The sequence below is a fragment of the Pangasianodon hypophthalmus genome, chromosome 18, assembly GCF_027358585.1.
Source record: "Pangasianodon hypophthalmus isolate fPanHyp1 chromosome 18, fPanHyp1.pri, whole genome shotgun sequence".
NCBI lineage: Eukaryota > Metazoa > Chordata > Actinopteri > Siluriformes > Pangasiidae > Pangasianodon > Pangasianodon hypophthalmus.
The window spans coordinates 3,164,789-3,191,148 of NC_069727.1; the positions used below are offsets into that span (position 1 = coordinate 3,164,789).

General features: G+C 38.7%; 1 protein-coding gene across 4 annotated transcripts in view; it reads right to left on the reverse strand.

Moving 5' to 3' along the window:
• sox5 (SRY-box transcription factor 5) overlaps positions 1–26,360 on the reverse strand; it is a 242,769-nt gene that overhangs the window by 109,701 nt on the left and 106,708 nt on the right. For 3 of the 4 annotated variants that reach the window (XM_053241886.1, XM_053241887.1, XM_053241888.1), the window contains one exon: positions 25,001–25,070. The exons of the other annotated variant lie outside the window; for it this stretch is intronic. In XM_053241886.1, coding sequence (XP_053097861.1) covers positions 25,001–25,026 — 26 coding nt within the window. In that variant the 5' untranslated portion in view covers positions 25,027–25,070. The remainder of the gene's footprint in view (positions 1–25,000; positions 25,071–26,360) is intronic. 4 annotated transcript variants of the gene reach the window in all.

Consider the following 26,360-nt stretch of genomic DNA (forward strand, 5'->3'; position numbering starts at 1 on the left):
CACTTTTGATTCATAATCACAAGTAGCCAAATAGTGTATAAGATATTAATAGCAGAAAAAGAGAAAGGAAATGGCATCATTTCAAAAGTTTGCACTCCCCTATTTCTAAATTAAACACTGACAAAACTTCAACGTCTTTCTTTTTCGCTCTATTTGTATTCTATAACTATTTATTTGCTGATTATTTTTTCCTCTGTACACTCACATTTAACTCTTTACTCATGATCCTGTGTTTTGGCAGAAAAATTGTAAAATTTAAATACACTTTGCACAGATTTCTAGGGGGTACAAACTTTTGCACTCAGTTGTACACGTGTCGATTTCATGACACCGTCTCTCTCATTATTCTGTATTTAGTTAACTGATTTTATGCTCAAATCTGTAATTTGAAAGAAATTAATCTGATTTAGAGACGGATTTCCGACCTGATCCTAATCCCCAATCCTAATCCCAGTCCTGATCCTGATCTCGGAAGTCTGTCTGATAACGCTAATCGGCGGTCCTGATAAAGGTTACGCTGTTGCGTTATTCTGTCCAAAGTGCTTTGCACGAAGCGAGAGACACATGTTGTGACACATGCGCTGGCAGGAAATTCATACATTTCAGATTCAAAATAATTCCTGCCGGTACACGGCTTTCAAAGGAGCGATGGAACAAAACACACACACACACACACACACACACACACACCAGACATACCAGCACAGGCGGCACATTAATTAACTTTTCTAAAGCAGCGTGTGTCTGTAGTTAAACGCTTTTTGCGATCCTCAGAGTCAAGGCTGTAGGCAGGCAAAAGAGAGACGATGAAAGGGAAAAAAGGAGTGTGGAGTTAACATGAACAACAGCTTCTGAAAGAGAGAGAGAGAGAGAGAGAGAGAGAGAGAGAACAGCAATGGGAGAACAGCATACATGTACCAACCCTGAATCATGTGAATTCAAGGCTACACTCACAGGGGACAGAATGGAGCGGTTTGACATCAACAAAAATGAGCTTGTTCTTAGTGAGAGCACAAAATTGGGGAAAGGTGTGGACAGGCAAGGTCCATATAGTACAGACATACTGGCTTCACTGCTGTCACACACACACACACACACACACACACACACACACACAATGGCCCCCTTCAGCAGATGCGTAGTGTCCGAGCCCCTTCACAGCTGTACTGCATTAGAGGCCCTGAGAGCCGAGGGTCTGACACAGCCAGCCAGTAAACAATCCCCTTCCCCTATCACACACACGCACACACACACACACACACACACACACACACACACACACACATACATACTCACCAGATCAACCTGGCTCTTTCCAGCCATTATGCTCCCTGAAAATGTACCCCCAATCTTTTTTTTTTTTTTTGCTTGTTTATAAAACCCCATTTCTCCACACTCCAGCATGTCACCACTCAAAAGTTTTGAAGATTGTAACCAAATTATTTTTTCACAATACATCAGTTAAAGGAAACTTCCATCAAGTTCCTGTTGTGCAAATCAAGATGACTTCATCAAAAACACACACGCGCGCTCGCACACACGCACGCATACACACATACACATACACATATACACACACGGATGCTTTTCTGACTCATCATTGTGGCTCAAAAATCAAATGTAGTTTCAAAACAGAAACATAAACATCATATTTCCGATGATGTGTCACAGATACACGTTTTAAATACTTCATATTTTGCCCTTAATACATTTTCATTGATGACTGATATTAAAATTGCATTTTTTATTATTAATAGTAATTATATCTCAGTGTAGTGGAAGTGACAGAACTTCGGCGAGCGGTTGAAGCTGAGTGTAAATACAGTATAATTTCTTAACATTTAAGAATTAATATTAGGGTAAATATTATAATATTAAGGTAAATATTGTTTAAAAAATTGTCATTCTGTTGTTAAACAATAAACAGTTTCACAAAAGGCATTCCAATCATTTATCCTAATAATTTATATTTATTAATAACAATAATTATATATAGTTACAATTATCATATGTAAGTATTATTATTTTCTATATAATGATTTGAAAAAAAAAAATTAGACGATTATTTATTAAACCACAACAATTTCATTTAATTTAATTTAAAACCATGGTATAACATTTCCTTTCTTCATCTGTGTAACTTTTAAATATTTTTGTATTTTATTTATTTTATTATATTTTTGTATTTTGTATTTAATATTATACTTATTTTTGAGGAAAGTTTGTGAAAACAACATGGAAATACTGGTTGTTTTTATTCTGTTTTAAGGCATGTAGCATAGTTCAAGACACACAGTCCATAGATAAAATGTTTTTGACTATATATCAGTATAATATAATAATTTTATTATTATATTATACCGATATATATTATTAAAGAAATATTTTTTAATTACCTTTGCTATTTACACATCTATCAGTCTTCGTGTGCGACTTTTTAGAAGAGGTGTAAACAAACAAACAAACAAACAACTAAATAAATAAATGTCATGGCCCCCATATGTACAATAATATTTATTTATTTAATTTTCTCAACTTTCCATCTACAGAACTCATTTTTATTACATTTGTCCATAGATTCCTTGACATTATTTACAGGCATTATAACTGTAATAATGGTCTGTTGTGGTTTCCACCACTGGAGCAAAATTAGAATTAGAAAATTGCGGACCCCCCGGCTTTGCTTCACGGACCCCCTGGGGTGACCGGACCCCACTTTGAGACCCCACGGTCATAGAAAACATCATACAGTTGTCATAACAACCATCATAACAGTTCACAGGACAAAATACGGATTTTCTCAGCCATTATATCTGCCAACAGCTAGCCTCCCATCTTCTTTACCGGACAAGGTGTTCAGGTGAGATGGGGCTCTGTTAAGAGGAAGTGTGTTTATCGGCTGGTTCAGGAGGTGTAAAGCTTTCTCTGATGCTTGAATGACGGACGGCTGGAGTCATTAAGACAAAGCTCCTATCTCTGCTCCACACACACACACACACACACACACTCTCTCTCTCACTCTCTCTCAGTCTGTGATCTCTCTGAGAAAAATTTCAACAAGGTAAAGGACTGTTTCTGCAGGAGTGTTGTTAAGCATAGCCTCTCACAGTTTGAGCAAATTCTCTGGTGAGTGTGGTTAGTGTGGGTTTATTCGGTATAAAACACTCTTAGACGAAGGAAAAATTCCATGCAGAGTGGTGTAAAAAAAAAAAAAAAACAACCCTCCCTTTTGATTTGCTTTTCATAGGGTCGCTAGTGCCACATAAACTGGGGTTGTGTTCACAGTGTTTATGATAAGATTTCATAAGTACGGTCCAATCTTGTAATATTTACTGAGTTGGAATGGAAATTTTCTGAGGTAACATTGACATTTCTCAGCATAATGGAACTCAATGAAGTTTGCTTGTGGTCGAAGCTAAATGTAAATACAGTGTAATTTTAGCCAAACAGAGTATTTTCTTAGTAATTCACCAACACATCTGAGGTAAATGTTGATATTCCTGATGTTTTCATCCCTTTTCCACTGTCACATCTTTACATACTAGCAGGCTAGAACAATTTTAAAAATAACTACAACTAGTTTTGAAGTTGAGGTAATGTTGATTTTTCTCAGTATAGTGAAACTCACAGGAGTTCAGTTAGCAGTCGACGCTAAGCGTAACAACAGCGTAATTTTAGCCATACAAAGTATCTCCTTAGTAATTTATCAACACATCTGAGGTAGATATTGATATTCCTGATATGTTTGTCTCATTTATACTGTCATGTCTTTACACACTCGCTACTAAGCTAGCACAATTTTCAAAATAATTATGACTAATTTGGAAGCTGAGGTAACATCGATATTTCTCAGAATAGTGGAACTCACAGAAGTTCACTAGTGGTCGAAGCTAAGTGTAAATATAACGTAATTTTAGCCATATGGAGTCTTTTTTTTGTAATCTACCAATATATCTGAGGTAAATGTTGATATTCCTGACATTTTTGTTTCATTTCCACTGTCATTCTGTTGTTATAGTCTTTGTATAAAAGATTTAACTGCTGTGTGATAGCTAGCTATATTCATTATCTTCAGTCTTAAGCTAGTTTGTGCCTGGTGTATACATTTCCCAGTTGCCTAGCAACAGTGGTCTCATGGCTTTAGCTACCTGAACAGTGAGTGTATCATGTGTTTGACTTCTAATTGAAAACACAAATTCTTAAATTCATGTTTGAACACACCATAAGCTATAAAATGGTTTCACAAGGAACATAAGATGCTACAAAAGAAAGCTAAGTGTAATAACAGTGTAATTTTAGCCAGAGTTTGTTTTTCGTATTTATTTTAACACCCATGTCAATGGTCACAGCTTAAGATACTAGCTAGCTACCACCATTTTTAAAATTACAATATTACAATCTTGCAATATTTAGTACTTTGGAAGTTGATAAGAAGTCTTTTCTTCTTAAATTTTGATATGGCCTATACTTCTGTCCCATCTCCTTCTGTTTATACCTTTTCAATAATAAAAAAAATCCATAAGAATAGCCACATTTTCCACTCACGATCTGGTGCGGCTCTAAAACAATCATTTCAATCATGTCATTTGTTTGACTTCCAATACTGAAAGTATCGATTCATCTGAACACACCACTAGCTATAAAAACAGTTTCATGAGGAACAAAAGGTGCTACAAGTGCTAACAATAAAGCTAAGTGTAACAATAGTGTAAGTTTAGCCATACAGAGTACTTTCTTAGTAATTTTCCAAAACATCTGAGGTAAATGTTGATATTCCTGACATTTTTCAATCATTTCTACTATCAGTCTGTCCTTAGATTGTTTGTATAATATATATATATATATATATATATATATATATATATATATATATATATATATATATATGTGTGTGCTAGCTAGCTGCATTGTTAGCTTTACATGGAGTAACAATAAAATCTGTAAATATTTTTAAAGAACACAAGCAGGTGAAATATCCAGTGGAACTCACAGAAGTTCAGTTAGCATTGAAGCTAAGTGCAACTACAGTCAAATTTTAGCCATATAGAGTATTTTCTTAGTAATTTTCCAGCACATCTGAGTTAAATGTTGATATTCCTGATATTTTTGTCTCATTTTCATTGTGTTTCTGCCTTTATATTGTTCATATAAAAGCCAGCAATGTCGAGAAACCAGAACATTTTAAAACTGTGTTCTCCATGCGTCCACTTGCCACCTGGCGCAGCTCTAAAACACTTCATTTCATTCATTTAGTTCCGACTAAAACAATCATTTCAACTCAGCAGCTACTTATTACAGTCATGTGTAGATGATGAACGGTGCAAGGCTGAGGGACCCTGTGTTTATGCACTTGGCCTGTTTCTCTCATTGACTCTATCAGTGTTTTACTTACACACACATGGTGTTTCACTTACACATACACACACACACACACACACACACACAGGACAGGTGAACACAGCATCAATGATTAACAGGGTAACTAGTTAAACAGACATATGGGGAAATGCAGACATACAAAAACATTTGATGTCTCTTTGTATCTGGTTTTATGGCATTTGAATGTGAGAAGCTTTATAATATAGAAAAATAAATTTTTATAATAATGCTAAAACAGCTAAAAAGCACCTAGGAACATACAATATCTTCACCTTTACCTTTAAAAACAAAAATAAAATCAGCCCCATCTCGAATATGAATATGCTAATATCATTAACATTAGCTACCTTAGCTACACAGCTAGCAAGCTGCTACGATTCACATTTTTCCCAGGTTAACACAAGTGCGGTTTTTTAACGGCAAATTTCATTCATAACCTAATTTGCCTCTCACTAACATTAATTAGCTAGTTTAATTAACACGCAGGTCCTGTGAGCTAACAGTTTCCAGTTTCTAATACCACGTTGCCATCCTCTCCATGAGCCTACTTTACAGAAGTACTCAGGAAGTCTTTGTTTTAGCGCAAAGATGACATATTTGATCAATATTTATTCAGTATAAAACACTCTTAGTCAAGAGACTGTTCCATGTAGAAAAGTGTAAGCGAGTCTCTTTTCATAGCTTCGCTAATGCTACATAATTTGGGGCTTTGTTCACCATGTTTATGAGAAGATTTCCTAAGAAAGTCCCAATTTTGTGATACTTACTCCTTTGTAAGTCAAACTATTTTGTGGTAATGTTAATGTTGTTGTTTCTCAGTATAGTGGAACTCACAGAAGGTCAGTTAGCGGTTGAAGTTAAGTGTAACTACAATCTAATTTTAACCACTGGGAGTCATTTTTTACTAATTTTCCAACACATGTGAAGTAAATGTTAATATTCCTGATATTTTTGTCTCATTTCCACTGTAACTCTGTATTTATTTATGTTTGTGCCTTATATATTTATATTTGATCAATATAATCATAACCAGAGGAGTCAGTTATAAAAAAAATCACGTTTTTGAGTTGGAACTTGTTATAGAGATGCTAGGAAGCTGTAGTAAAATCGCCTGTCGTTTAGTCAGAAATCAGGAAAAATTGGACAATTCATAGAAATCTATATTTCTTGTCAGCAGTATTGAATGGACACTTCTTGTGCTAGACAACAAACCTGATGTACAAGCCTGTCATTTTTATTTAGCCAATCAAACACCAGCAAAAGCATGACTAGCTACAAATTGTTAGCCCTCAACAGACTGAACCGAAATTACACCATATTTGACGACACACTGTGTTCCTCTATGACCTTGTTTGCAAGCGCCAGCGACTGAGCTGCTGATTTAGCTGCTCTTATTTCTGTTCTGTGATTTAAAAAATAAAACAACTTCCATTTTCCGTTCTTTTGTAGCAGTTTAATGAGGCAGGGAACAATCCGTTTTACCTGAGCAAGGGGTCGAAATCAAGAGATTAGCCAAGAGAGGAGAGAAAGAATGAGATAAACAGCGTGGTTACATGCCATTACAGTGGTGATGGAGCACAACCAGAGCACTTATAACGACGGACGATAATGTTCCCTCAGAGCCCTCCATCCACCCTTTCATCCCTCCATCCATCTTTTTCTTCATTGCTCTTCAAAAAAAGGTTTTATCTAGCACTCTAAAGGGTTCAACCTTCAATTTGTATGCAGAACCCTGTAAAATTGGTTTCCTTTTTAGAAAGGATTTAGAAAAGGTTCCAGGCAGAACCACTTTAGGAACTCTGTGAGAACCTAAACCTAAAGTCACTTTTTCACTTGTTCACACATACACAGATACATGCTAAACATTTCACTTAGCAGCCTTAAGGTTGTTTGTTTTGTCCTTCTCAGGGAACTGTTAAACAATCTATTCAGAAAAGGTTCCAAGTTGAACCTCTTTAGAAAGCTAGAAGCTTTAACCATACACATAACCATACTCAAACTAAATGTGGATTCATTTTGTGAACTGATGAAGTCTCCATCTATACTTCTAGCAAAATAACATGTTCTTGGATGGTTGTTTAAGGGTTTGTTGGATAATTAAGTGTATTAAGCTTAAACCTAAAAACCTTTCTGACAGTGAGACATTCTGTTAAAGGGTTCTAGGTAGAACCATTAAGGGTTCTCTCAGAGAGACAACCAAACCCTCGTTCAAAATCGTTCAAAATTGTCTAAGAGTCTGCCACCCTACAGCATTCTCCAGTTTGTCCCTCTGGGAGAACCTTTAAAGGTTCTATGTAGAAAGCTAAGCTTTGCTGAACGCTAAGAGATCTTAACTATCCAAAGAATCTTTAAAGAACCCATTTTGTTAAAAGTGTCACTGAATGGGATCTAACGTGTATGTTTGAAAGTCTCTGGCAGGTGCATTCTCTCAGCGCGTCATGCTACGTAGCCTCCAGGACTTGCGCTTGGATTGTCAGGAGAACAGATTTGGCAGGTCTCTCGCGCGAACATATTTAAAAGCACATGTTTATGCAAAACATCTGCACTTCTGGAGCGGTGCATCCACAACAGATAGATCAATGTAAAGACAGAGAGAGAGAGAGAGAGAGAGAGAGAAAGAAAGATGGAGGGAGGGAAAGTAGGTGTTGAAACGATTTTCCACAGTATCTTTGTGAGTCGTTGGGAAAAACGTCTGGAAGAGCAACAGAATTTCTTGAGCCTGCAGCCAAAATCAAATCCTCAGCCATTCCCTCATCTCTCCCAAGCCTACCATTGCACCACAAGTATTTATTTATTTACAATTATTTATTCGCCAGACATTTTTTTTTAATCCAAAGTGAAACAGGATACAATCCAATCTTGCAGAGCTCAGAGTTAGAAGATTTGATCTTATAACCCTCAGAATGTTAAAGGGATACTTTTTAATTATCTGTAGCATACAGTATTGGCGATTACCACAGAAAGGAATTGTACAATTTACACGACTCAGATCACATGAAAAGAGCTGAAAGTTTAGGTTAAGGTTAGGCTCAGGGGGCGGGGCTAGCATTCATACTTTTGTGACTTCCTTCATATGAAATCAAACAAAATTGACACAATTCCTTTTTACTGAGAGGAAAACGGAAAACCTATTAACTTGAAATTTAGGTCTAAGGGCAGTTGTTGTTTTCCTACAATAAATATTTATGTGAAACATATTTTTGTAAAACTCATTAATTAATTAATCAAAAGTGTTTTTTTTTTTTTTGCGAATGTAACTAATTTGTGCTTTCGCAGGTGAGACTACATTTTCACACACTTTACTTAAGGGTGACTTGAATTAGCACTTATTTAATCTATTTTTTTTTTAAACCCTATGACGTGTGTGTTCTTTTCATGCTGTATTAACCTCTCTCTAACAAGGTTTTAGCTTGGTATTCTTCGACCCTGACATTTACAGCGTCTGCTGATTGGTGTTCACAGGGCTACATGACACCTATATAATGCCTTCATGACAGCTGACATAAATCTACATAAACAAAAATACTTTTTTTTAAACAACAATACTATAATAAACTCTCATTAAGTCTGCCTTTGTCACTTTTGATGAAAAGTGGAAAGAACATAGGAGTCAAATGACATAACATTGTGTTATAACACTTTCCAGGCTGACTTACATTAGAAGCTTATAACAACTGACATACTCAAAGATACCAAAAGTACACTCAGCTAAAAATTCAGTTGTCATGACATTCTAATGTTAAGTCAGCAAAGAAAATGTCATCCTTATGTCAGAAAAACGTCCTTATGTCAGAAAAACAGCTCATACCTGTTACCTAAAACCTTTATAATAGTTTATAAGTCTCTAGAAAACTTGCTGCATGTGTAAAAGTACAAATTGTACAGATTTAGAGTGAGAACTTGTCATATAGTTGTCATGTAAAATAAGTGCATACGTCTCTGTACATTCATTTTTAAACATTATATTTTCATCAAAACTTCCTGTTCTGACCTCTCCAGCTCTCTTCTGATCTGATCAGCTGCCTTTAGCTAATAATTTACATAAATATAACTAATTGAATAAACTGAAATAGAGGATCTGCTTCAGAAGCTGCAGTGGAAGGGCTGTAGTCCAGACTGACATTGTCAAGTCCAAGACAAGTCCATGACCATGACTAGCTAAGATCAAGTCAAGACTGATTATTAAGGGGGTTGAGATCAAGTCAAGATCGAGTCCAAATGAAAGCGAGACAGAGTCGAGATCGAGACCGGAAACCATCAAAACCTTTTCGAGGACATGGCTTTACCTCGACAGCATTACGCCAATGATTAGGCTGTTTTCTAGAAGAAATAATTACGTCTTGCCAAACTTTGGGAATGAGAAAAGAAAGACAACACAAGCAATATTTTTACAAAGTCCAAGCACTAATGCCAATAAGTCCAAGTTAGCAGAGAAAATGTCTTGAGACCAGACTCGAGTTCAGCTCTACGCTCTGGTTCTTGTTTAGAAAACTGGAGTCACTAAACTGTGGCCATTTTCTTTCAAGTGTTTATCATGCATTAAATGTTTATAGCATGTGCCTGGTCCAGTCTGGTGAAATACTTCGCTGGGTCTGCATCCAGACTCCAGTCCTCCGCTTGACAACCCCTGCTGAATTGGTTGTAGTTTTAAATTACCATTTTGCATATTCAAGCCTTCACTTTTAAATAAGGTTCGAGAAAACAGGGTTTCTGGTCTTTTGTCATGACAGATAAATGTGTTGAAATTCTTGTCCATGCTACTAAAGGTCTATGTAGGTCTACTGGCAGAAAATGGTAGACATCCACTAGTCTGGGGGCAAATGGAGGCTTCAAAGAGAGAGAATGAGGACGAGAGAAAGGGAGCAGAGGCACAGTTCAAAACCCAGAGCCAAGAACACAGATCTCTCTCTTAATCCTCTCCACCTGGGGGCACATCATCCTCCCCACGCCTGCTGCTGCCAGTGCCACCTGAACCCCCAGCCCCCTTTCCTGGCTGCCCCAGTACAGTCCCATAGGCAGCACCCACCACCCAGTGCCCCTCTACCTGCCTCCCAACCCAGTCCTGCCAAAGACAGCTCCTTCCACCATGGCTCAGACGGTTCAAATGCCCCCCTACCAACGTGCCAAGTACCTGATATTGCTTCGCCACAAGAGCGGCAAGCGTGCTAGAGCGGATACACACGCGTACACACACACACACACATGCCAGCCAGCCTGCCTGCCTGTTTGCCATCTACAAGCTGCCAAACATTCAGGATTATACCCCCAACCACCCCCAAAAACACACACACACACATCCACACATACACACATCCACCTGCCAAACATCCAAGATTATACCCTCTACCCCACAGCATGCCAAATACCTTCAAACACTGCCATCCAGCCCGAAATCCTCAGGGAAGCCCCTAAACACACACATCCACACACACACACACACACACACACACACACCCACCCACACACACACACCCACCCACACATCCACCCACCACCCACACCTCCACCCACCACACACACACACACACACACACACACACACACACAGACTCCCATCCTACGGAATGCAAAGAGTTTAAGTTGTATTTTCAACAGAGAGCAAAAGATGTGATAAATGGAGAAGAGAAGAAAGATACTGAAAGAAAAAGATAAGAGAAGACATTTTAGAAGACACAATGAAACACAAGAAGAGAACATTTTTTAAAAATAATAAAAGAGAAGAGAGAAGAGAAGAACAGAAGAGAAGAGAGGAGAATGATGTGAGAGAAGAGAATTGAAGAGAAAAAAAAATGAAAGAAGAGAAAATGAAAGAGGAGGATAGAAAATAGGAAAAGGAGACTAGGATGAACAGAATACCAACAGAAGAGAAGAGAATGAAGAGGGAAAAGTGAAGAGAAGTTCAAAGGAAAATGAAATGAGACAGGAAAAGTAAATGGGAGAAGAGAAAAACAGAATAGAAAGAAGAGGAGAGGTGATGAAAGAATATGAGAATGTAAGGAGAGAGAAAATGAGAGATCTTAGATGAGAGAACAGAAAAGAAGAAAATTAAAGAAGAGAGAACTAGACAGAGAGGACAAAAAAGAGAAAATGAGAGAAGAGAAAGCTATAGAAGAAAAGAGAACGGTAGAGAAGAGAAACGACTGAGAGAAGATAAGAAACAATAAAGAAAATAAACAAAAAGAAAATGAGAGAAGAGAAGAAGAAAGGAGCAAAGAGATATTAAGAAAAGTGAAGAGAAGAGAAAAGGACAAGAGAACATAACAGAACTGAAAAAATGAGAGAATAGAAAACAAGAGAGAATAGAAAAGAGAAGAGACAACAAGAGGAGAGGATAGAACGGAAGAGAGGAGAAGGAAATGAGAGAAGAGAGGATGCTCTTGTTCATATCTTTGGAAATTGCACTGTACAGTATCTTATATAAACTGTGTAATTATCTAATATATTAGCGGTGTGTGTGTGTGTGTGTGTGTGTGTGTGTGTGTGTGTGTGTGTGTGGAACTGAATTACTGGAACTATACGTTTAAATTAAAGATGTTATTGCCAGATCAGTATAAATGAGAGGAATTAGTCGCAGTGCGTCTGAAACACGATAAACCCATGAGCTCAATCAGAAACCAGCACCACAAACACTGTATCCTGATAACAAACACACACTTCCTGTCTTACTGTTACACTCTAAACACTACACCAAAGCTCCACAGATTAAAACCCACAACAAAACAAAACTAGTGATGAAGAAGGACATGATAAAGTACCTCATAATCGGATTATGATTCATGGTGAAATTGTGGTAAGCAGAAACAGACAAAAATTCACTCGATCACACCCTCTCTAGAAAGGGTGTGAAGGATCTGAGAGGGAGAAACCACAGAACACTTTATATGTATATATATATATATATATATATATATATATATATATATATATATGGACTGGCACCCTGTCCAGGGATGTCAGGGTTCTCTATCTCTATCAGGGTTCTCTATCTATCTATCTATCTATTCAATATATAATAAATATATAAATCACCCTGACACCCCTGGACAGGATGCCAGTCCATCACACACACACACACACTCCGGACAACTTGGAAATGCTAATCAGCCTGCAACACATGTCTTTGGACTAGGGGAGGAAACCAGGGTACCTGGAGGAAACCCCTGACACAGAGTCGAGGCGGGACTCGAAGCTGTATGTAAATGTGTATGTATATGTACATGTAGATTCTATGTGTAGAAACTAATGAATAGAAAACTACTAAATAAATGATGAGTAGAAGGTAAGAGAAAAGAGCATTAACATACCTGAATGTATCTGTATTTTCTGTCTAATAACCAGCCGGTAATTTTGAGTTTTCTTTACTTTAATATACATCTCAAACATGTGGTAGTGCACACACGCCCTGTTTGGATGGGATTAAACTCACATACGAGATTTTTTTTTTTTTTTAAACAACTCTGCGGTCGTCTGATCATTTTACTCGCATCTCGATCGACATATTGGTGATTTTACGCGCAGATGTTGCATCTTGTGTTGGAAAAAAGTTTAGCGACCACAACTACTTTAGCACTTCTCAAATCGCGCACAGATGTAGGAGCCGCTCAACAGCTTTCTTGTTGTGGGTTGCATGACTTCATCTCCATATTGTCTACACTGAGAGAACACTGAGAGCAGGAGAAAGAAAACTGAATCAGTCGGATAAAACATGATCCCAATGGCTGATTAAAGGAGCTGCTCGAATAATTTATAAACAATAATTTAAAATAGAAATAAATAAATGAGCAGTTTTATCGCTGTAAATTCCTCAATCAAATAAAGAAAGATCATCATGTGATCATGATGATATGACATAATCTTCCAGGTTCATAGACAAAACAACCTGTTAGAGACTCATTCATCCAGACGCTAGAGTTTTATCACTGAGAAAATGTGTAAGAAATGATTACAGACGTCACCCGGGAAAACGAATCGAATACGAGTTACTTATTACTTAAAATGTTTATTCAGTTATTCTCACAGAGAATTCATTTTATCTTGTCCTTTTCTTCTTAATAACTAAAACCTATCTGGCATTTCAGTACACTTTGATTAAAATATAGTTTTAGCTTTTGCAGTTTTTGACTTTTTCTATGTTTTATAGCTAGAACTTGTCGGCCATTTTACTTTAATGAAGATGTCGCAGTAAATAATTACGCTGTACGAGACACTTAGCTTCTAACTACAAGTTAAGAGACTATAGTACTTTTCAGATAATTTTCCGGATGTGTTTCTGTTAAGTAACGTTGACGTCTGAGGTAATTCTTACCGGGATGAACGATAGACATGGAGGCGTGTCTTCACAAAATGTCTTCACAAAGTACACACACATATGCAAGCGTCACATTAAACGTTCCATGCGTACTACATACTATTTTATGACATGAAACTGATTATATCGACTCTTCTTACAAGCGCTTGTTGTAGGAGGCGTGGCTTCACACATCACGCTAGATCATTAGTGGGTCACATGGCCATAAGGTATCTAAGATATATTTATGCTAGGAACCCAGTGACTTACCTAAAACCCTGGGAAGATAGAGTGTTAAAAGAGTGTTAATGTTAATTCAGACAGGATAAAGATATATGGTGTTATTTCTACTGCTCATTTTATACAAAAGAGATGTACTCTTAGTATCCAGATGCATGAAGGTGCAGTCATGACAGATTACGGACTAAAATCCCAGAGATACTCTGGTAATATTTATGTTAGCATAATAATTATTGTGTAGGAGAATTGACTGAGAGAATATAAGAAAAAAGAAGAGAAAATGAGAGAAGAGAAGAGACAAGAAGAGATGAGAAGAGATGAGAAGAGATAAAAAGAGAAGAGACGAGAAGATGAGATGAGAAAAGATGAGACGAGACAAGACAAGAAGAGAAGAGATGAGAAGAAACGAGAAGCGAAAAGAAGAGACAAGAAGAAGAGAAGAGAAGAGATAAAAAAGAAGAGAAGAGAGGAGATAAAAAGAGAAGACACAAGAAGAAAAGACATAAAAAGAGATGAGATGAGACGAGACAAGAAGTGAAAAGAAGAGACAAGAATAAGAGAAGAGATGAGAAGAAGAAAAGAGATAAAAAGAGAAGAGATGAGACGAGACAAAAAGCGAAAAGAAGAGACAAGAATAAGAGAAGAGAAGAGACAAGAAGTGAAAAGAAGAGACAAGGAGAAGAGAAGAGAAGAGAAGAGAAGAGAAGAAGAGTTCTCTGGTTGAATTGAGTACTCGTTGAGTGCGTGCTCAGAGACGTTACATCCATAACGCATGCATTCCCAAAACAAGAAACACAGGATTCAAATCTCTACGTGTTGTTTAGTTTGTAGAAAATGTGTAGTCTACTGAATCAGTTCATTTGCTGCCACATCCCTCACGTTGATGAATGTATTTGAAACATAAGCTTAAGATTTGTCTGCATTGTCTTTCAGGGGTTAAAGGACAACATATTGCAGATTGACTCATTGATCCTACGTCTCTGCTGTGAGACGTTTTGTTAGTCCATATGAGGGAAAATGACATCCTGGTTTCAGCCATTTGCTTTATTATCTGCACTTCTTAATGCACGAGACGTAGATAAATTGCTTGAGGAATGGGGAGCTGGGGAAATATATTAGTAAATGAGTTAATAGATGATAAATGAAGTCTTGGATACCAGAAAAACAAACGCTCAGTGTGTTATGCAAATGCGTTTTCTCTACATGCTTTATTGGCAGCTATTGTTTTCAAAGGCTTTTTTTTCCATGAGACAGTCTGTTGGGCTTTTGTCATGGGGTATACTACATGTCACAAGGCCATGTATGCATTATGTGTGTGTGTGTGTGTGTGTGTGTGTGTGCTGCACAGTACCCATTTCCTGCGCTCCCGCCTGGCATACAGATGGTTAAGCCCATCAATGCAGAACAGTTTGGTTGGGGGAGGGGTGGTGGCACAGGGCACAGGCTACAGATGGCACAGAGGGCATCGCCAAGTGCTGTGTGTGTATGTGTGTGTGTGTGTGTGTGTGTGTGTGGGACAATACCCTCACCCCATTCCCACAACCACACAAAGGCTTGGCGCTGAACATGCACCTACTCCGACGGATAGCTTTATGAGGTTTTGACCCAGCTTTTCTTTTCTTTTATTTGCTTTTCATTCACCCTCTATATTTTCACTTTTTTTTTCCCCCCACTCATCTCTCCTGTGCCCGGTGCTCTCCTTCCTCATTAAGACTTACGCTTTGATATTCAATGATCCCTAATTCCCTCTTGGAACGTGATCTCCCTGGACGTCCCGTTCGCTCATACGTGTTTACGTGTGTATTTTTTGTGCTCAATTCGAGCTGACCCTACATTTAAAAAGAGGTTTATTTGATTTTTTTTTAATGTACCAGGACCTCGATGTTCTCTGATGTGCCATGATTATTAGATTAGATGAATGCATTATGAAGATGAGACACAAATTATCAGTCATGCTTATGATCTATATGCTCTCTGTGGAGTACGTACAGTATACTGGCCAGATTCCACACAATGGCGATGCTCTAAGTAGCACTTTTTTTCCCCACTTTTGACAGTATAGAGCTGTATTTCAAGATATTAGTATGAATCCAGAAATATTCACACCCTTGTCGAGTATCTGTGTCCGTTTCCAATCATATAACAGTCCTTTTGAAAGTTAGAGGATCTCTGGAGGTTGTGAGATGGTGACTAGTGACAAGCAAGATTAATAAAATATTCCTCAAAATGCACAAACTGAGTTTCATTTTACAGGAAACATTCAAAAATAGTGTATTTTACATTAAAATATGTATGGCACGGATGATTATCTACCTCCCAGTGTGAATTAGTGGACACGAGACATGTTGATGGTGCGACGTGAGCCCAGGGTGCCAATACTTATTTCTCAGTAAAAAATAGAAAGACTGTTAAGTGCAACTTAAAGTGCTTAAAGAAAGACTTACACCCTTTCTATAGCTGAAATCCAAATCTTGGATATAGTGCACTGCTTAATACATTACATACTGGAAGTTGTTTAAAATAACTTGAAGAGGAGTTTTTACTCGGATCACAGGTGATGTAAATGCAAAACAGGGCTAAATATCAGCAACAGGAAAGCATTGCTGTGGTAAATTATAAAAAAACAAATCAGAAATTAAATTAAATTAAATTATATGACGTATTTGTGATGTTGTCTCTTAAAGCCACATTTGTTTTTTTTTTTTTTTTTTTTTTTTTTTTTAAAGGAAGATCCTGAAGAAAATTCTTGAATAAATTGAGTGGATAATTTTGGATAATGGATAATAAATGAATAACTTTGTTTTAAAAAATATAGATAGAGACGTATTAGTAATACAATAATAATAGAAATATTTCTTTAAAAAAAAACTGTACATGTGTAAAAAATGACCGATGTAATTAAGGGTCTAGTAAAAAGAAATAATGATGAGATGTAGAAGTAGAAATGTAAATAAAAATGAAAATAGAAATATTCTTTAATAAAATTTTACGTAAAAAATTGCTGACTTAACATTGAGCAGCATTTAAGAAACAAACAAACGAACAACAAAAACAACAACAAGCCTCTTTAGTTATAAAAATGAATCCGGACAATTCTGTGATGATCGTATTCGACTAATCACTGATCTGCACCATTTCTAGCTCCGCCCACATTTGTTTGTTTGTTATTCGTGGTACCTAGGCAAGACTGTTAACCAATTTCAGCAACCTTGTGATCATGGATTCGGTGGAGAACATGGAGTCGTTCTCTTCTCATCTCTTCTCCTTAATGCCCTCCACCTCATTCCCCCCTCTCTCCTATTCACCTGGCATGGCTTGTCCTCGTCCTAAGCCTGGTGCTAAGCTGTTTTTCCCAGAATGCAGCTCTGACGACATCACCACCATACAATCGTAAACACAGCACAGCTGTCCCTCAGCTCCGAGCCACTCCACTGCACTCTTATCCGAACCACGTCATTACAATGGCTACGTTCTTAGTACTTGAGTGAAATCATTCCGATTGTTTGTATGCATGTATGGTTACCATAACGACGAGGAGCGCGTGTTCAGCTTGTTAATCACACTGTTTTAAATGATTTCCGTCTCAGCAGAAACAATCTAAGTGTGATCGTTAAATGGACAGTGAGAAGTTTGCGAGAAAGGATGCACTGGTTGTTGAAAATAACATAAAATGAACAGATTATCTATCAGTTTAATGAATCTTCTAATGGTACCAAGATTAAATCTCATGTTTGGAGAATAACGGTGCATGTAGCTAATGTAGCTAGTGTTAGCAGCTTGTTAAGGGAACTAGCGAATCAAGAAGTGCTACAGTATATAAGCAGATGTGTGCGTTTACTAAAGCACTGGATGTCGCACTACTTTTGGTTTTGAGAATATATTTTACGATCCAAAGTCAGATCCTTCACTACAGAGATAGCGGCATGGGGAATGATCACGCTAGACGAGTGAGTTATGTTACATATTTATTCCCAGTAGGTACTGTAACTTCACAAATGAAGTTTTACTCGGCAATTGCTTTAGCAAAAGTTCTGTTTAGTTTGTTTGATGACTAAAGCTTAGCTCAAATTTAGCTTGCCGTGAAAAAAAAAAAACGAGAAAAAAAATTTCGCTAACCAAAATTCTATTCGAGTCACTAAGTGTGTTTAGAAGGAAGTTGTGATTTTGCAAATTTGGGTTTTTGAGATTAAAAAGCAAAAACACAATATGCATACCACTGAATGGTCACAGTCATGAGAACACTGTTGCTAGGCAACTGGGATATACAGACGCCAAGCTACAGCTAGGTAAAAAAATAGTGTAATAGCAGAATCACAGTGAATAAAATACGGGGTAAAATAACTGAGAACATCAAAATTTACCCCAGATGTGCTGATAAATCACTATCGCTATCCAAACATCTGTGGATTTTGTCTCAGGCCACTCAGGGTGTTCAGAAGGAACTCGTGAATTTGTGAATTTTTGTGCGTTTGACAAAGAAAGGCAAAAAAATATGATACACTCATTGTTCAAGTGGCTGTTGCTAGGCAACTCGGAAATACAGACACCAAGCAACAGCTAGTTAATAACTAAAGAGTAGCTAGAGGTTCTGCCATATTGAGAAACATTTATTCACCACCACTTGTAAATTCTGAGCTGATTTCCGAAGCTGTGAATATCGGATCAGTGAGCGATTCGTACGGAATTTCTACTTGAGTTGTTGTCATGGAGACAACGTAACTCCACCTCCACACCAGTTTCATCGCTTTTTGACGATTTTGGTGCTCAAGCTGAACCTGCAGAAATGTTTGAAATTAGGACTTGGCACTTTGTTGGTAGAGAATTGTGAAAAGTGTGTGTGTGTATGTGTGTGTATGTGTGTGTGTGTGTGTTTATTCAGAGGAGCCAGGGGTGGCCACATGAGTAGAAATCAAACAATGGCTGCTACAGTGGATCGATGACACAGCGTGATAAACGCCGCCATTTAAAAAGGGCACGGCCATGATGGGGCTCGCTGTAATGACCGTACCACGCTCACGTAAGTCTTCTCTATGAACGTGAAGAAGAATCAAAGCCATTTCACCTCCACCACGCGTGTCTTCGTGGCCTCACCGATAAGACGAGACGGTAACTGCGAGGGGGAAAAAAAAAAAGGCCACAGTACATCAAGCCATCAATTTACTCCTCAACAATACCGGCACTCCAAGCACACCAGATGATTAGCCATTGTGTGCCTGGTGAGAGAGACAGAGAGAGAGAGAAAGCGAGACAGAGCGAATGAATGAATAAAGAGCAGCGCTACAATAATGAGGATGTTTGCTGTCAGCTCTTCAGTCGCTAAATAACAGATGCACCGTGCGCAGCAGATGTGTGCAATTGGAGTCACATCTGAAAACGCAGCTCGACAGAGGCCTTTTTTTTTTTTAAAGCACACACTTTGTCTCTCTGTGTGTTTTTCTCTCGCTGCATCCTTCTGCTTCTCCTTGCCACCTCGAGCCAAAACCCGCCAAGGAAAAAGACGGCGCCAATCTTTCCCGAACCTTTGAAGAGATTTGGAAAGAGATGACATGGGAAAATTACGAGTAGTGTACCGTCGGGCCGTGCAGTTTGACAGCACTTGGAACACGACATGGGGAAAACGTTTCGTAAAAAGATAAGCACACACTCACTCACACACACTCACACACACACTCACATGGGTGGGTAGACACCGGTCCCTCGACTCTCCTTCCTCTCTTAAGCAAAGTTTCAACAACATCAGGTAAAAGTTGATAAGAAACCTACACAAACTTGCAGGGAAATGATTGTTGAAGCAGAACTCCTCACTCAGACCAAGACTGAGTGTCTATTACTGACATCCATTTTCTTTTACGTGATATTTCACGCCAATATTTATTCTACTTCTTTAATTTGTGATATAACACCAGTTTCAGTGCCCCTATTTCAGCATCAGCATCATACAATACCTGATACTGATCCGAAATTGACGTCCAAACTCTCGATGTCACTCGACATCACACGATTTTGTAGTATAAAATATAAGCCAGTGGAATGAATCGGATAAAAGCTCAAATCGGATCTGATATCAAGCCAGGATTTCAGGACAGTATCATGTTGTAGACGTGCTTTTAGACATCGATGGACTAAGTGGACTGGCTATGCTAAATTGCCACATTGTACGTGTGAATGAGCGTGTGAACTAGCAAACCAGGAAGTATTCCCACCTCGCGTCTAGTATTCCCGGGATAGACTCCGGATCCACCGCTACCCTGACCAGGATAAAATGGCTACAGAAGAAAAATCAATGAATGAATGAATGAATGAAGTTACAAACTGCTCCTTCTGCCTGGTGCTTTTCATTGCCACGTTTGTCCAGACTTCGCTGCAGCATCTCAGCTGGTGCATTATGGGATATGTAGGACAGCGAATGATACATGTATGGTCCAGATGATCAACCTCTACACACTGAAACTAAAGCAAATATAACTTTTGGACTCAGGCATGACTTGATGTCTTCCTGCTTGGGAATAAAGCTTGAGTGGGTATACGGAACATGTAGTTTAGAATTAACAGACAATTAATATTAGAAAAGTAGCAAACATTCTTTTAGTGTATGCATTCCTGAGTTTTTGTAATGAATATGCACATGTGAGCAGAGAACGAAATCAAGTTTTCGCCTGCTGTGTGAACAAACGTGGACGTCTTACGTCTTAACAGTAGTAAAGACACTTTATGGTGCGAGAGCCTGCAAATGGCACGGTTACTCTTGGTTGGTCTGACATACACACACACACACACACACACACATACAGACAGCATGCAGTGTGCTGGAACAGGAGTGTACTCTGTGTGTGTGTGATCTGCATGGATTTTTACTGTCGACTGTCGTGCCCATGGGACCAGATGTCACTACCGCTCTCTCAATCGTTCCTCATTCTCCCTCTCTCTCTCTCTCTACTTCTCTCTCTTTCTCTATCCGTCTCTCATTCTGGTTCTGCAGAGCAGCAGATGGAGATTTTTTTTTTTCATTTTCGTTTTCTTCCAACCCTCACAAACTCCTCATCACAATGAAGAGGTCACATGCGATCAGTGGGGTTGCTGCTTTCTTTCGTTCTTTTCTTTTTTTTTTTTTTACTTTAATTGTTTACGAGTCTTTATTTCATTAGGGAGGGATAAAAGAAAAAAAAAACAAAACAAAAGCTTCTCATTTACTTCAAGCGAAACTTGTCTACTGTACAATTCACGGCTCACTGCTTGGGTTATTCAGTGGAGCTCTGGATCCGGGTCTGCGCTCGGGTGTATTATTTCATTAAGTGCTTTTCAGCCCAGAGGGGGGATTTGGGGATGAACCTCCAGGATGTGTGTGACAAGGTCTTGACCTCTGACAAATCTCTGCCTGGTCCTGAGCGGCCACAACACACACACACATGCGCACACACACACACTCACACATGTGAAGACGAAAGACTTTTAAGCTACTGTCAGTGGCGTCAAGAGATCAGACAGACGTGGAGAAGCGAAGAACGAAGAGGTGGATCGACATGGAGAAAAGAAGGAGGAGTGTATTAAAGAGAGAGGGAGGCACTTAGGGTGGAGGGGGTGGAGGGGGTGGAGGTGGGGGTGGAAGCCAGTTAGACAGAATTCGGCATTGTTCGGGCCGAGAGCTCGCCGTTCTGTTGATCCCGACTGATCCAAAGAAACAAAACTGCATTGTTCCTCGCAGATGGAAGCGAGTGTCGCCAAGGTAACCGGATTAATCTCTTTCTCTTTTCTCCGCTTCCTCCGGTGGAGAGGGCTAATCGCGGCGCGCCATTCACGCCAAAGCCGGGCCTCAAAGCCCGGGCCTCTAACTAGCCCTCTAATTAGCCGCAATTACAATGAAGACAACATGATGAGATAATAGAAATTTGCAAAATAATGACATACCACGGCAAAATATTCCTCCTCCTAAGCAGCGCTGCTTTTTTTCCCCTCTCACCCCGTTGTGTGTGTGCGTCTCGGCACAGCCACAATGAGCCGGGGCCCTTTTTTTTTTTTTTTTTAAAGCCGAAGGGGCAGAATGGTGCTGCATTCGGAGGCACAGAACCCCATTGTCAACCTCCTCCTTTTCTCCCCTCAATCAACAGCCCATTGTCTGGTTTCTTAAATAAAAATGACTCGAATGCAGGCACACATAATGATCTGCTTCTCACCAGCATGTGAAACACACATCATACACACACACACACACACTACCAGATACATGCATGTATACACATGCAGACGGTCCTGTTGGTTTAATACACAGCTAAAAGGGAGAGAGAATGATAGTGAACAGCAGTAAACAACCGTACAACTGTAACATTCTACTTCCTGTAGAGCTAGTAACAGCGAGCTTGGTTAAAGCATAAATGCTAATTGCACGTAGAGTTTAGCTGCTGCTATCTAACATTAGCTAGCATGGTAGACAACTTAGCTAACAGTAAGTGTATCAAAATAGACTACTTAGTAGCTACACAGTACAACAGGGAGGCTAACATTAGCTAGCTTCCTAGATATCCTGATTTGGATAACTTCCTAGATGCTTGCTAGATTGCTAGTAAACTACTGATTTTTAACTACAGAATACCATAATAGTTAACATTAGCTAACATCCTAGTGAACGCAGATACTGTCTTTTAACTACACAATACAAGAGTATGCCTAAGAGTTGCTAGTTGCTAGTTTCTTAGTTAACCACTTTGGCTAACCACCACTGCTGCAGAGGTCACATTAGCTAAGCTTACTAGTAAGCTAGTATTTTAGTATGTGTGTGTTTTAAAGTGTAATTAGATGTACTGTTTTCACTCAGGCACAAAGAGACACTGTGAAGTAAAAAAAAATTAACCATTGATACATTTGTCATAAACATGCCTACTCGCATGCAATGCTATGTTCGACTAAAGCACGTAACTCCGACATATAACTGGAAACAAACAAAGAAAACACCCGGAATTTAGAATTCTTATTCGGAAAGTCGGAAGGGTGAACAGCCCGAGTCATGTCAAAATGGCCGCTCTCACTGTAAATAAAGAATAAATAAAATATCACTTCACTATTTCAACTGACCATACAGTTTGGTGGGTTGAGAAAGTAAATAAACTCATAATCAGTAATGTTAGCTGGCTAGCTTGTTGATAAGATGCTTTCCTGGAGGCGTCCATGTTTTTCCCCCATTTTGTAGCTCCAAACCTGCAAGTTCAGACTTCCCACGTCCGAGTCCGTAGTCAAGATATAATGCTGTCTTAAAGTCCTGTCGGAAATATCGTAATTATGAGGTGAACGCACATGAACACCACCACAGTGTCGTAATTACCACTCAGGAACTCGTATTTTTCTATGATCCCTGACTTCCCGAGTGTTGGGGGCGTGTCAGTAACAAAAAGTCATGGCAGCTTTCAATATGAACGTGACAATTTAAGTGACAGTTATGTTTGTTAACTTTTCAGTTCTTTGTTTTCTTTCAGAAAGACAAATTAAACTTCATTGATAGAATAGACAGAATGCCTTTATTGTCATTGCACCTTGTAGTACAATGAAATTTAGTGTAATTTATTGATGATACATATAAAAACAAATGACGTTTTCTCACATCCTCATTTTTTTTCATAACACACACCACCTCTGAACTCGTATGAACGAACTTCCAAGGAGAACTCGAAATCAGCGTAAATTCAGTAGAACTTCCTTCTGATGACAGGAAGTGAATTTTGAAGGACTATAATACTATATTACGGACATGCTTGCTATCATAGTAATGGAACAATGATAGACGGAAATGCGACAACAATTTAAGAAACTAGTCATTTTTGCCAAAATACAGATTCTTCCAGCTGCTACATGGTGCTACAAAATAAAAAAAACAAAACAACAAATAAGGTGCAAGATCAGAAGGTTGTGAGTTCAAGTCCCAGCAATGCCTAGGTGCCAATGCTGGGCCCTTGAGCAAGACCCTTAACCCTCAACTGCTCAGTTGTATTAAATGAGATAAATTTTAGTCAGCCTGGATAAAGGTGTCTGCCAAATGCCATAAATGTAAATGGATGAGTATAAAGGAAGACACTAAAGTTGGCTGTGAGGCCATGGGAGGTCTGAAGGATCTGAGTTTGCATAAGCGCGTATTAAACAGCATGAAGGATGAATCAATCCGCCGTTTGAAGTCTCCTCGCCATCATTAAGCCGACCTGCATTCATTAAAACACACATATTCCACGCAAAGGCGCTGTGATTGTCTTCCTTCCCCCCTTGTTTTCATGTCATACCTTATTAGGAAGTTTTCCTCACATTCAGAGATGAAATGGCGGAGAAATAAACAAGAATGCGGTTAGCTTGTTTGTCTTTATTATCAGGTGAGTAGCTAATGAGGTAAAAAGGTTAGCGTATTTAAACTCAGGACCACTTCAGTGTTTTGATTATTTGGTATCAGGTTATTATAATGTTTTTTTTCCCCTCGTTATAATTATTATCATTTAGAGATGAATGTCAAGCCCAGATTTTTAAAGATGTTGATCCGTATCACGGGTTTGTGAAAACAATAAAGCCTAATTAAAGAACGGGAATGTCGCTGTTGTGACAAACCTACCCATGTAGTAACACAATTCAGCGCAGTGGCGTTTCCAGAAATAATAAATAACATGTTAAATTAGTCTCTGACAAAGGTTTCTGAATTGTTCAGTGATCTATAGTTCACGCTGTGTTGTAATTAATGTCGCATCTGGTTACTAGAATATCCACATATCCAAAGTAATTAGTGTTGGTCCAGTGAAGTGGGTGTTTTGAATAAGGTAATAAACACAACGGGGTGTGCTGTTACAGGGAAATAATCAACAACCCCATTACTGTCACTGAAGTTAATTATTTTCCTATAGTGTACTACACTTGCACTTTATATACTACCCAGTGTGTACTATACTTATGCTTTGTGTACTTCAGTCTGTGCACTATGCTAATGCTTTGTGTACTATGCTTAGTACGTAAATATGTGTGTGTGTGTGTGTGAGTGATAGGTGAAATGACATGAAATTAAACAAGACAGTACTATGTAAACTCCAACTCCCAGAGTTCCCTGCGGGAGCCGCTGAGTACAGCATGGCTCACCTGTCTTCAGGTTCAGCGGTCTTCATTCCCCCTCGGTGTGTGAGAGCGTGTGTTCAACAGCAGGATGCGTCTGCAAACACAGTCATTGAAAAAGGACGAGGGTTAGTGTGTGTGTCTGTGTGTGTGTATGTGTGTGAGAGAGAGACAAAGAGGCAGAGAGTGAGAGGGAAAGAGAGAGAGAGAGAGAGAGAGAGAGAATATGGGTTAATATGTGTGACTTGGTGAGTGTGGGATGATTACGAGATGAAAGGCGTGATGTGCGGGGCTCGTAATGAGACTGCAGGGTGATTAATACTGACACTGTGAGCTGCCTCTAATTACTCTAATTCAATCAGTCCTATTCCACACACACACACACACACACACACACACACACACAGACATTTGTCTTATTATCCTTTGAGGACCTTCCATTGACCTAAATCTAACCTTAACCTTAACCTCAGGAAGATGCTGCAGTTAATTTTTGTAAAAAATAAATAAATAACAAAATAGTTTTCTTCATGAGGAACAGCCAAATGTCAGATATTACTAACGTTGTGAGGACATTTAGTTCCCACCAAGATATAAAAACATTCCCCTGACACACACACACTTCACAATTGAGGTTATTGAAGATTGACTTCTTCTTTTAAATGGAAACAGAGTTGATTTCAAGATAAAGTGTTTATAGTGGGATGTGTGTGTGTGTGTGTGTATATATATACACACACACACACACACACACACACACATATGTATATATATATATATATAAAAATAAAACCAATCCTAAATGTCGAACATCCAGTGAGGAAACACTAAGTCGACCCCAAACGGCTGGTGAAAAATCGCTGCATTGGTCCAAAGAGAAATTGAAACACTCCCCCAGCCTCTTCCTCATCGTCCTCCTCCTTTCTGCCATAATTAGCCGAAGCCCGTTGACTGACGACCTCGTAAACGAGCAGCATTATGTGATACCGCTTCACTTTGTTTCGCGTGGGATCAGAAAGGAAGTTGCAGCCAATTATCATAATTAAGCCGCTTGATTTGCTCGCTGGCGTGCGGGAAAGCATGGCTCTCGTTAGCTAAACGCCTCTGGAACGTATTTTGGATTCGTCGCCACTGGGGTCGTAAACAAGGGAAACGCTCTGACGCGTATTTTTCATGACCAATTTCTACGTTCTCTCAGTTTTCCCTTTATCTACTGTATATCCAGCTCTTTTTATTATTGTACGTAAATATATGCCTACTTTGGGTTAATCAGAGCTCGTTTAAGGGGGTAAAAGGGAGGCAAGATGAATTGCTCTCCATTCAGGACCTACGTGGAGACATCGAGCCTTGCTGATAAGAGCAAGAGCTGAACCGTGTGTGTGTGTGT